The sequence below is a fragment of the Poromitra crassiceps genome, assembly GCF_964638095.1.
Source record: "Poromitra crassiceps genome assembly, chromosome: 18".
NCBI lineage: Eukaryota > Metazoa > Chordata > Actinopteri > Beryciformes > Melamphaidae > Poromitra > Poromitra crassiceps.
In genome coordinates, this window is record NC_139636.1 from 23779659 (window position 1) to 23792848 (window position 13190).

At 41.4% G+C, this 13190-nt stretch overlaps 1 protein-coding gene across 2 annotated transcripts in view; it reads right to left on the bottom strand.

Moving 5' to 3' along the window:
• Positions 1 to 5266: 5266 nt before the first annotated feature.
• Positions 5267 to 13190, bottom strand: part of pnpla2 (patatin-like phospholipase domain containing 2) — an 8293-nt gene continuing 369 nt past the window's right edge. Inside the window, exons 2-10 of one of the 2 annotated variants that reach the window (XM_083654520.1) lie at positions 12682 to 12914; positions 12499 to 12564; positions 10609 to 10818; positions 10287 to 10347; positions 9033 to 9227; positions 8818 to 8950; positions 8120 to 8242; positions 7503 to 7577; positions 5267 to 6984 (exon numbers count right to left, since the gene is read on the bottom strand). In XM_083654520.1, the coding sequence (XP_083510646.1) occupies positions 6741 to 6984; positions 7503 to 7577; positions 8120 to 8242; positions 8818 to 8950; positions 9033 to 9227; positions 10287 to 10347; positions 10609 to 10818; positions 12499 to 12564; positions 12682 to 12914 (1340 nt within the window). In that variant the 3' untranslated portion in view covers positions 5267 to 6740. The remainder of the gene's footprint in view (positions 6985 to 7502; positions 7578 to 8119; positions 8243 to 8817; positions 8951 to 9032; positions 9228 to 10286; positions 10348 to 10608; positions 10819 to 12498; positions 12565 to 12681; positions 12915 to 13190) is intronic. The other variant, XM_083654521.1, reaches the window with a different exon arrangement.

A 13190-nucleotide genomic window follows, 5' to 3' on the forward strand; every position in this document is an offset into this window, starting at 1 on the left:
AGACATAGGGGACATTTTATCATATGGTTTGGTCGTGTCCAGTAATGAAGGCACTGTGGGATAAAGTGATCCGTTCTCTCGGGGTCTTTCTGAACAGCACACTCACCATGGACCCCTTACTGTGCCTTTTCAATTACTCACCTCAAGGTGCCTGGCCCAAACATCATAAATGCCTCTTGACCATTGGTTGTATGACAGCCAGAAGTCTCATTGCAGTGTACTGGGAACGTGCAGATGGATTGGACAGTGATCAGAGCATGGTTGAGGTCTTTCCTAGACATGTTAGTGATGGAGAAGGCTGCATGCCACTAACCTCATGGAGCTATACTGTACAATGAGGAACATTCTAAGTGGGCAAAGGTGAGCGAACTGATTACGAAAATTCCGTTCTTTCCAAGACTGGACCCCCAACTAATTGTAACCTGACTCATGACCTCATTATCCCATGCATACCTCTGTAACACCTCTGTTGTCTTTGTGATTGTCTTGTTTGTTTGTTTTTCGGTTGTTGTCATTGTTGTCAATTGTGTGTGTATAACTCTTTGAAAATTAAAATTACCCCCCCCCCCCCAAAAAAAAAGAAGTAATCATCCCCCCATAAATAAAAATGAAAATAAAGGGCTACTGGAGCAATTGTCTTGTCTTGTTTAAAAAAAAGCCCATTTATTTTTGAGACTGAAATGTATGATTGTCCGTTTCACTCTGACTGTGTTTTAGTATGAAGAACCCAGTTTTGCTTGAGAGACAACACTTCCCTCCTGTGGGAACTAATGATAGTTTATGTGGGTATGTGTCATGGTGATGTGATGTTTCTATGTATGGGTTACAGCTGACCTTTTATAACTGCATGTGATTTATATTCATGCAAGATTATAGCCTGCCCTATTCATAAGAGAACTTTACATGAAGTCTGATAAAAGTTTACAAGCTGGAGAAAATAAAGAACAAATAGAACATATTGCTTCCATGGGTGAATAAAAAGTCAAAAATAAATAAACGATCAACAAAAAAGCAAAAGTAAAACAATAAAGTAAAATATAGGCTATATAATAGGTTAAAGTTAAGAGTTAAATAGAGGGTATAAAACCCCAAGTAAACTCCCTGGTCCCATTGACGTCATATTGATTTTCGTTGTGCTCTCGTGACTGCTTTGTACTGTGTGCAAAGTGCTGTACACATGCATAGTCTCACTGTTTTTATTGCTCCAATAAGTAACAATAGATACAATGTACACAGAAATAATTAGCATCTTTTTGTAACCCTGACCAAATTACACTCTTGCTCCACATTGTTTGTAACTCCATTAGTGACTATCAATACAATTGTAACCTCCATGAAAGAGCTTAGTGTCTGTGCCTCTGTCAATGAGGACAGACCCTCTATAGTCATTACAGGTAGACAGAGTAAAACTACATGACAATTCATTCCAAAACATTACTTCACCGTACTATCCTCTAATAAGTGAAGTAACAGTGAGTATTCCTCATTTTGCTGAGGACCCTGTGGAAGCCTCTCAAGGACCCCTGGAGGCCCCCAGACCCCTAGTTGGGAACCACTGCTCTAAGCCAGTGGGGCCCTGTTCTCCCACAGGCCTTCGGCGCAAAAACTGGCCTTAAATGCAAAAAAACGTGCCTTGCGCCTGCCTCGGTAAGATAGCAACATGGCTTTACGCCCCGAAATGCGCTTTACGCGAAATAGGCGTGGCACAGTGGCAGAATAGGCCAGAATGGGCGTTTCGGCCTTAAATACCGGCCTAATGATATCTTCCCTCCTGGCGTTAATTTAGCGCTTTGCGCTTTTGAAAACCAGGCTTATTCAGTGCGCCGCGGATATTCCAGGAACAGCTTCTGCTCTGCTGATCTCAGTTTGTCCCCCTCTCTCTCTCTCTCACTCCCTTGCTCAGACAGGCTGTTGCATCATCCTACCTGTGCAGTGAAGGCGAGAGAAAACAAGATCATTCTGGCCAAACAAATGTTCACTGCCTGGCTTCCCTGCCACAGCCACACATGTGAAATCTCCCAGCATGCATTGGGCTAATACATTTCGATAATAAATAGCATCCAAATTAGCCTAAATAGATAGAAAGGTAGATAGAAATAGATAGAAATAATGTGTAATGTTACCACAACATGCAATTGTAGAACATTTCAATATTGGACAAAATCAAATCGCGAAATGAAAACACAACCCTATATGAAACACATATGTCATCCTGGGCCTATATATATCCCTCGTCCTCAATACTTATCCACAAGGAGGTTCAGTTTTCTGTCACAAAAGTTATTTCAGATAATAATGGTAGATACATTATGGTACAAGGAACATTATTTAATTTACTGGTTGTGTTGGCGAACCTGTATGCTCATAACTGGGACAATGCTTAATTTGTTTAAGATTTTTTTTCTCTATTACCGGATTTAAATACTCACCCCTTGATACTTGGAGGGGACTTTTTTAACTGTGTATTAAATCCTACTCTTGATCGCTCCAGAGGTACAAGGGAACTTTAAGTAAATCATCATAGTGTATTAATTCATTCCTGGAGTTGTATGGAATAATAGATCCTTGGAGGTTTAAAAACCCCACAAATAGACAATATATGTTTTTTTTCACCTCATAAATCCTACTCAAGGATAGATTTTTTTCTTTTGGATAAAAAACTGCTTCCTCTGTTGTCATCTAGTGGGTGTGGGAATATCATCATATCAGACCATAGTCCAGTGTTAATGTCATTACAATTCCCAGAAAATGAACCTGCCTATCGCTCTTGGAGACTTATCCCACGGCTACTAAATAATGAAGACTTTGTCTCTTTCATATCTAACCAAATAGACTTCTTTTTGGAAACAAATCAGACATCTAGTACAACCAAGGCTAATTTATGGGAAGCTATGAAGGCTTATCTGAGGGGGCAGGTGATATCATACAGTGCAGGCATGAACAAAAGGAGGACAAAGCGTACCGACAAGTTAATTGCTTTGATAAGTGAGCTTGATAAAAAAACTTGCAAGAGCACCCTCAACTCTTTATTCATCTGACTCGGGACATAACATTGAAAAAGACCAATTTCTGGAGAAAATTGAAACACCCACTCTTAGTGTGGAAGATAAAGACAAATTTGATAAGACTATATCAATAGCTGAGATAGAACAGGCAATTAAAAAAATGAAAAGCAGTAAATCACCAGGGCCTGATGGCTTTCCTTGAATTCTTTAAGAAATTCTCTACAAAGCTGACAACACTTTGTCTGTCTTTTTGGAAGGAAAAGAGGTAGCCGGCACTACTTTCCAAGCTTGGCCGCCAACATCTTTTCCTTCCAAAAAGACAGATTATGTGCATTTTGGATTAACATTTCATCGTGTGGTGAGTACCCGAGGCACACCATGTATTTTGGCACAGTGATTGGTGTGTTTTGGCAGATTTTTAACAGCTGTACCATTAGCCTCCATTCTATGCCGATAATTACTAACTTCACGACTGTAGCTCACTGTGAACTGAGCGGACAGTGCCGGTAAGGCATGGTGTATCTTGGTTATGTTGGGGGGATGTGGCAAATGAGCTAAACTTCCCAAAAAGTGGTGTATCCCTTTAAGGCTGCGTGTAGCGCCAATACCAAAATATGGAGTGGGCTGGTTCACGCCCATTAATCTGCGCTGCGCTGGGTGATGGGCGCAGTTTATAGGCTGATGCAACGATAGAGCCCCATAGTGGTTCTCAAATGGGGGTCCGGGCCCCAGGGGTTCCAGGGGATCCCCAGCCAAAAGGGGGGTAATTTATTTTTGCTATAATTCATAAGTAACACAATGGCGATTTTGGTCATGGGTTTGATACACTTTCTGTAATAAAACATCTAAAAGCATCAATCTTATTATCATATGGGGGTCCGTGGGACAAAATCCTATCAAATGGGGGTCTGTGGTCTAATTTTTGTGAGTTTAGGGGTCCTTCATGTGAAAAGATTTGAGAACCACTGCTCTAAGCTACGGTGTGTACAGTATTCTCTGTTCCCCATCCTGTGTACTTTCCACTGTAAGTAACAGCTTTTCTAGGTAGTGAGGGGAACATTGTTGTTTAACTGATCGATGAGTGTTTAGACGCAGTGATACTCAACCCGAGGCTCTAGAGCCACATGCGGCTCCTTTATGGGTAGTTGTGGCTCTTTTAAGTACTAGCCTACTTAAAAAAGAAAAAAAGAAAAAGAAAAACATTGTCAGCAGAATTCATCAAGTTCATTCTCATTCTCAAGTCGCATCAATCTATTATGCCCCAAGTGCAAACTCCATCACACTGGGAAAACTAGCTCAGCATGAACATAAAATGGCTAGAGAACGTAAGAAACGCAAATATGAAGAGGAATATTGAACATTTAAAGAGGATTGGGAACTCAAGGTTTTCTTTGTCTCCGTGGATTTGGGAAAATGCATCTGTCTGCTTTGTGATGATGTCATTTCACAATTCAAAAGGTCCAATTTACAGCGGCATCATGAAACAAAGCACCCAAGGTTCAATATGGCCTTTCTGAAAGGTGGAGAGCTGTTTGAGCGAGACTCAAGCAGGACTGAATTGGTTTCAGGGAGGAAAGGGAGGTTCTTGGATTGTGGCTCTTGCAAAAATATTTTTTTGTCAATGTGGCTCCTGAGTAGGGCAAGGTTGAGTACCACAATTTTTCTCATTGCTCTAAAAAATGTATTTCGGCCCTTGGTTTTGGAATGACCTGCAGACTCGTCTCAAATTGGTCTGCCTCATTTCGTTGTCCAGCTTTAAACCAAATTTGTCAGAGGTCCTTACCACAAGCTCAGCTCATGCCACAATCTATAACATTACTGTCAAGTTATTTTTGCTTTGCTCTCTTTGTGTTGTCTGAGACATGACAATCTTCAGCTTGTAATTGTGATTGTTGCGGTATGTAAATTTTTGAATTATGTTTATGGTGCTCATTTTCCCCTTGAGTGTCATGCCATCTGCAACCTTAAATTTGCAGGAGGCTATGTTTGAGATTTTACTCTTTAGTATGTTACAAACCAGTAGCACTTCTGATGTCACAGTGTTGATGTCTTTGCTCTATTTGTATTGTTGTTTTGTTTTTTAGATGTTACCAACACGTATCACTCCACATGCAACTTTGCTGCCTTCTTGGCCAGGTCACAATTATAAAAGATTGTTTTTATCTGGTTAAATAAAGGTAAAAGAAAAACAGACATTTTAAAGACAGAGTTGTTAATGTTAAACAATAACATTGTTTATTTAGTGATCATGCAAAACATTATTCTCAGCAAGCCACATTAAAGTACATACTGCAATAGAAAATAAAATCAGGTTGTGAACTGGGAGATATGTCATGTTGTGGCAGATCAAATGAGGACACGCAACAACAAATACAGTAGGAAGAAATATTGCACATTTCATTAATCAAATTTGTGTTTTTGATTAATCAAAATCAAATTTACTTTGTGATTTATGGTTCATTTAAGTGTAAGCTTTAATATAACAAGAAAAGCAATGGTCAACAGAATTTCAAGGCAAGCAGAATGCCAAAATACATTATATTGTAGTTTTCATATCTCATTTATGACTAAAGATTTAGTATATCATTAAGGAAACAACAGGTACATGACAAAAATAAAAAAAACTTGATTTCACATATTTATCATTGGTAGACAAATTAGATTTTCTTCTAAAACTCACGCACAAAAATCACACAAAAAAACTATTTGACTTCCACTCATTTGTCAAAAACCTGTGCTGTGGCCTCACACTTTGGCCGTTTTGAAAATGTTCAATGTATTTGTGCTTATTAGCTCTGCTAGTACTAATTTACATCCTGTAAATTAAATAAATTATAAAATTCCACTGTGGTTAATACAAGAAGGCTGGAGAGTCTGGTAAGCGAGACTAATGTAGCTAGTCATAACCTAAATCAAACAAAGATGACAGGACAAAAAATAGAGTAAAGCAGTTTTGTAATGTTCATATAAATAACCGTAAAATTCTTAGATAAACTGACATAGACACAGAATATAAAGACAGTGTATTTTTTTTATAATACTGCATTGACAATTGCATAAAATAAATGGAGTAGACTGAAGTACTTGACCTGGAACCACTCAGTCGGAATCCATCCAGCAGTTCCACTCGTCTCTCTCCTCTCCTCCGGTCCTTCACTTCCGGTTTAGTGGAGGCTGGCGACTTGGAGCTTCTCACTGGATGCAGCAGAGACATTCCGCTAACTGCTGGTCTGACAGCATTCCACAAAAACATAAACGCTTGCTTTTTTAAAACATGCCAAGTGCGCATTTTTCTTTGTAATGTCTCGTATTTCAAGTCTGTACATGCCTGTTTGTGTGCATGTGCCAAATTTGAGTGACAAGTCTGCAGCTATCTACCGCAGTGATGAACACAACACATGTATGTTGTGACCTGGGGCTTGCTACACAGCCTGACTGTAGTTCAACACTTATTTTCATTATGAATTAGTCAATAAAAATATTTATAACAGGAATTGTAAAATGGTAAATGACTACCATTTCTATCCACTCTAGTTCGGATGGGTTGATTAGAATACAAACATCTTCCAGGCAGCTTAAAAATATAGAAATGTAACAGTCTAAAGACACATTACAAATTGAATGAAGTCCTTTTAAAATGTACCCAAGTCTAGAATCAGGACCTCTGATCCTCAGTGCTGTAGTATCTGCAACAGAAAACTGTCATCGGCTCCTAAAGAGGCAGCAGGTGGAGTGTTAAGGCAAGAGCATGGGAGGAGGACTCTTGTCTGGGGTCAGACGGCCAGTTTCGAAGGAGCCTTGCACGTCCATGTTGATGCACAAGACTCCGGGCAGCAGCTGCCTCTGGTACTGGTCCAGACGCATGATGATGTCCAGGACGGAGGAGCTGCTTTCATTCACCCAGGTGGGAAAACGGCCGGTGGAGCTGAGCTGAGACGGGAGCGACTGGTAGTGGTGCAGCTCCAGTTGACAGGAAAACCTACAGCAAACATTAGTAGTAGAAAACTTTAACCTTAATGTCCACCAAGGACGCAATTTGTAGTACAACACAGTACATGTAGACACACAGACCCAATAAAATCACATGACATAAACAGACAAATCATCTGTTGTAGCAGTCAAACGGCAATACTACAAATCATCTATAGTAGCCAGGCATATTTAAAGTGCATATCATTAGTAGGATGCCTGAACATAAAGGCCATTAAAAAACACACCCGGAAACGGAAACCACAGTAATCCAACATCATCGACCGCAGCAGCAGCCATCATAAGTGTACACCAATAATCATCTCACATCTCGTTTAATTGAGTTATTGAAATGGGAATAAAAATTAGTGTTTTGCTCTGTTAGTTCTAGGGATGTGACGATTACCGTGATACCGCGATATCAAGCAACCAAGGTTATGGGTAAACTTTCCCTGTAATACTGTGCCCACGATATTTTGTAATAAGACATTATAGAGGTGCGCGATTCGGATCTTAGCATATCCATACCTCCGACCAGACTGGAACTCCGCTGAATGTGGATGGAATGCATCTGAGCAGATCGTGTCTGCCTTCACAGTCAGCCTAGTCAGGTACAGGTGATACAGATCAGCCTGCTGCTCCCCCATCATTTTCCCACAGATCTTAACCATTTTTCCCAATTTGTTCTTGTGAGTGACTTTGGAATGTCCATACCAACATACAATACAATAACAAAGGATACTCTCAATAAAAGACTCATAAAAAAAGTTTTTTTTTGTTATCAACGTTAAAAAAGTTTAATTTCCTAAGGAAATACACATATTGTTGGTCCTTCTTAAAAATAGCATCCATTGATCCAAAGATAATTTGTGATCTATGATAAGACCAAGATATTTATATTCTGTCACCACCTCAATCTCCACCGGCGTTAAGGAAGAGCTGGTACTGTATGTTCATAAATACAGGAAGAGAGAAGGAGAAGGAAGTGGGTCGTTGAACATGTAGGAAGGTGTGTGTGTGTGTGTGTGTGTGTGTGTGTGTGTGTGTGTGTGTGTGGGTGTGTGTGTGTGTGTGTGTGTGTGTGTGTGTGTGTGTGTGTGTGTGTGTGTGTGTGTATGTGTGTGTGTAACTGCATAGCCACTCACCGAGCAGATACATGCTGAGAAATGCTTTTGGAGGCCTGACGTAGAACGCTCTGTAGCACTTTGCCCATCTGCTCTCGAATCCAAACCATATCTTCCTTCACATCCGGCAGCCATTCCAGAAGTCTACAGATGGGACACACTATTATTAGGGTATGGCCACACTGTAAAATACCTGGACCTCAATGGTGGGTCTATCTTTTTATAATTATAGGATGCTATTCCCATAGTTTCTGCCACTGGAATATATTCACAAACAAGATAATAGCTAAATGGATGGACTGCACTTATACTGTATAGCACCTTTATCCAAATTGCGTTACAATATGCCTACATTCACCCATTCTCATACATATGTGGACTGGAGGAGCCGGGAATTGAACCACCGACCGCTTTGATCGAAACTGATTAGTGGATTACCCATTCTACCTCCTGAGCCACAGCCACAATGCAATAGCTGTTATAGGATATAGAGTAAAAAATATAAAATCAACTTAAATTAGGACAATGGCACTTGCTTCTACTACTTCTCGATATAAAGCTCAAGTCGACATTACAATGTGCTGCTTTGACTTATCCAAGTTTCAGGATTCAAGAATCAAGAATCTTGGATCAACGGGAATCTTGAATCAATGTGCTGCTTTGACTTATCCAGTGTAGAAAGCAATGAGCACAGGTGGTGTAGAGGAACAAAGTCGTACCTGACAGTCATGGACATGGCCGACTCCAGGGGGAGCGTGTAGGGGAGCATCATAGCAGAAGCCATCCTGACGGGGAGCAGGTTGCTTAGCGAGTGTGCCAGGCTCCTCCTCTCCTTGCAAGCCTCCACTAGAGCTGCAGAGGGAGGCAGAGTTGGTCTTATGAAATCCATTCCAAATACACTGAAGTGGAAAAACTCCTGTAAAAGTTCTGTTACCTTTGTGCACATTCAGTGGAAGCTGTTCAAAGATACGCTGCTCTATCGAGTCATCCAAATAAACCACCATTGCTCCATCTTCTCCATGTGGCTTTTCCCCTTCGTCACTCACATCATCATCATCCTCATCGTAATCCTCATTTTCTTCCCCATTGGCCAGCAGGGCTCTGCGAGGTCCGTTGAAGTTAAGCAAGCCTGAATACAAAAGCAAATGTGAGAGCATTTTATCTATCTTGGATCAATGAGGAAGTAAGTTATTAAGTAGTTCAACCGTATAGTTTTTTTTATCTATCTTGGATCGATGGGGAAGGAAGTTCTTCAGTAGTTCAACTATAGTTTTTTTTTTTTTATCTATCTGACTTGGATCGATGGGGAAGTCGTTCAACTGGATCGTTTTTAATAAACAATATACTGTATTTGTAAAAACGATCATATGTTTTTAGAATGATTCAATACGCCTATTTTCACATCGCACCCGAATCAGCCATTTTGTGTTTAAAAGGCAGGAAGTAAAGCAGGTGCAAGCAAGACACTGATTAGAGTGCCCGGACTGGACCCATTTAGCTGTTCAGGCTTCAACCTAACAAGCAGCCAACTGGATATTGCAGCCAAATGAAAGGTGTCTAAACAATGACTTGCTTGCACCTGTTTTACTTCCTGTTTTTAGACACAAAATGTCTGATTTTGGTGGGCTGTGAAATAGGCTAATAAGCAATAGATGCAACCCATACATACATACGTGCGTACATACTGTAGATACATACATAAGTATGTACGTACAGCATGCGCCCACGCCCACGCCCACACACACACACACACACACACACACACACACACACACACACACACACACACACACACACACACACACACACACACACACACACACACACACACACACACACACACACACACACACACACACACACACACACACACACACACAGGGGGTAACACAAGCCTGATCACAAACACAACATTTAATGCAATGTATGGATTTGTATGACACATGACATGTTGTAACAGGATGTGTATGACATGATGACATGCTGCAACAGGACGTGTATGAACTGTAGTCATGTTGTAACAGGAAGCACAAATTCCAATTGCATATCAGTATGAGACACTTTGTATTCATACTCAGAGATGTTCTGACCAGATAACCAGGCCATCGAGATCAATTAGTTTTGTTATTTCATTATTTATAAGCAGAACATAACATGGTTTCATGGAGAAAATTAAAAACTTTCTTACCGTTCCTCTTTAAGAAGTGAAGAGCGTCTTTATATCCCTCTTTACACATAGCCTTCATTACCTGCAGCCACAACAAACACACAGCAAACACACACATTCATCTCTCATTAGTCATAGAAGTCTGAGTTCACTCAAGTCCATCTGAGCCAGTTACCAATCAATTTGTGTATGTGTGTGTGTGTGTGTGTGCGTGCGTGCGTGCGTGTGTGTGTGTGTGTGTGTGTGTGTGTGTGTGTGTGTGTGTGTGCATGCGTGCGTGCGTGCGTGCGTGTGTGTGTGTGTGTGTGTGTGTATTGGGGGATGGTGTAAGCAAGTGGCCTACCAGTGGGTCTGGAGGGAAAAGTGCCCTGGAGACCCTGTAGAGGTTGGGGAGGGTGAACTTGATGCTCGTGTTGGTGAAGCGCAGCTCGTGCATGTTGGTCGACTGGTCTCGGGGACAGATGTCGCTCTCTCCAGAGAACGGGGACACAGTGATGGTATTTTTCAGCTCAGGTTGAGGCAGGTTGTCTGAGATTCCTCCGTCGACATATCGCTGAAGGATAACACATAAATAAGATTGATTGATAAATAGAAACAAATCAGTACTAGCACAATGTCTTCACAATGAATGGCAGCATGGTACTACAGAATGGTATTTAGGTCACAGAGCATAGCATTTTGTTTTGTTTTGAAGTCAGCTGATTTATTTTTAAAATTGGCCGGAAGGCATGCGATGTGTCAACCGATAAGATCGCAGCGACATCAAGGCTTACATTTGTGCCATCGAGGATAGGACAGGCGGCAGCCAGAACAACCTTGAAGCCTGCCAACACAGTCACACATAGGTTCTGCCACTCTCAAGTTTGGTCACAAGCCCTCGGTGCACACAAACACGTGTACACGTGCGCTCTGAAACTCGTCACAAAGGTCACAGACGCAGTGTGGGAGCGCTGGTGTTGCTCAATGATACTTCTCAGAAAACCTTTGTGCCAGAGACAAGTCCGGCGAAAAGAGTTTGAGTTTTCCCTTCTACTGCGAAATGTCAAACAAAACACTAACTCGTGAGGAATTTATAATCAGTGTTGCCAAACAGTGGTCATTCAGAACAAATACACTTTTGAGAGAGGGAGGGCTCTAACTAACGGGGGGTGCCTGCTGGTAAAAAACAAAAACAAAACAAAAGCCAAAAGGGACTACAATAAAACACAATTAGAGGAAACACAAGATTCAAGCAAAGATGATAATATAAAAAGGAGCAGGGTAGGATGTTATACAGCTCCAACAGCAATATACTGTATCTGTGTGTGTATGAGAGGTGTGTTTAAAACTGTGCATATGTACGTATATCATGGAGGCAATGGCCCAATCCAAATGTCCGGACTTCACTCCACCTGCATACTCGTGGACTTTGCAGGCGTGTTCCCGGGAAGTCTGCGAGTTCCGAGGGCTGTCCAGATCCACAATTCATCCAGCCCACAAGTAACCTGACGCTGCCAAATGGTTTGTTACACGGAACCATCTGGACCCTCGTCTTTGGAAACTGCTTCAAAAAGGGCAAGCGTGTTCCAAAAATACCGGGCAGGTGATTGGATGAACCACCTGTCTATCATGGGCTTGCTTCTCGCTGTCGTCACACCTAAATCCCACCTGTAGCGGCCTCTGGGCGCAGATTGGTCCGGCCCACTGCCACTGCCAGTACAGAGTTAAACCAATAGCTTGGAGCGTGGCAAGATGGAATTCTCATGCAAGCATCATCACGCAAATCCAATTGCCTCGCAAGGTTAGTCCACAAGGGGCCCCTCAAGCAGACTTCCAGTATAATTATATGGACGTGAAGTTGTAGTTTTTCCACTTGCCAACCATAAATAACTTATGAATGTGTAATGTGTAAATGACTTTATAAAACGTTACTCGAATCATGTAGGGAAATAATATTCAACCACATCATGACACAGAAATGTGTAGAAGTAGGCCACAGAGGTAAGCAAAATGCATTTTATTATTGTAGTCTTTAGGCCTGTCTATCAGCAGTTTATTTATAGCCTTATAGTCCCTCGCCCTTGCAGACTTGACGTGATCACATTGAACACGTCACGGTATGTACGTAAGGTAAGTCTGGAAGGTGGACACTTGGATTGGGGCAATGTCTTTTCATTAACCATCTTGATGCAGATAAGAAATTATCTATGTCTACAGAAGGAAAGTGCACACATGCTGAATGTGATCTACTCACCACTCCCTGCAGTGTGGGAGGAATAAGGCCACAATACACTGGGATGTAGGCACTGCATAAACACGCCTACAAAGAAAAAAGAAAAGAAAAAAGCTAATAAGAAATGCAGTTCTTGGGCAAATGTGCGCACATCACTTTTCAGCATCATTTTTGACAAAACAGCCACAGGAGGCCTGAGCTCACCTGCACTAGCTCCTCCTTGCTGTTGAATTGAAAAACCAGGACGTTTTCTCCATCCGTCACACGGGTGAGGGAGATTCCCAGTCGCCCGTTGGCCCGGTGGTGGACCTCAGCTGGCAGCAAGCGGTGCAGCAGAAGGCGCATAATCTTGACAAGGTTGAAAGAAGGATGCATCGGTCCGAGGAATCGCTTTCTTGCCTCTTTTGCAACTTCAATGATGTTTGCACCAGCTTCTCCTGTGAATCGAATACAAAGTCTGTGAGAGGGCTCCTTGAAATCCTTGAAAGTTTGAGGAAAAATCAATTGATTTTTTTTTAATAGACGGGTTATTGAAAGTGTTTGAATTTATATATTTTGTGCAAGAATAGAAATAGACATAGAATAAAATAAAATAAAATACAGCCCGGTTGAAAAGTGTGTTCACACATTCAAGTCTCTATCTTTTTAATTGTTGTCTGTGAGCTTCTGTAAAGTATGGGTCCTTGAATTTGATGTGTGGAAACCCTGCTGTG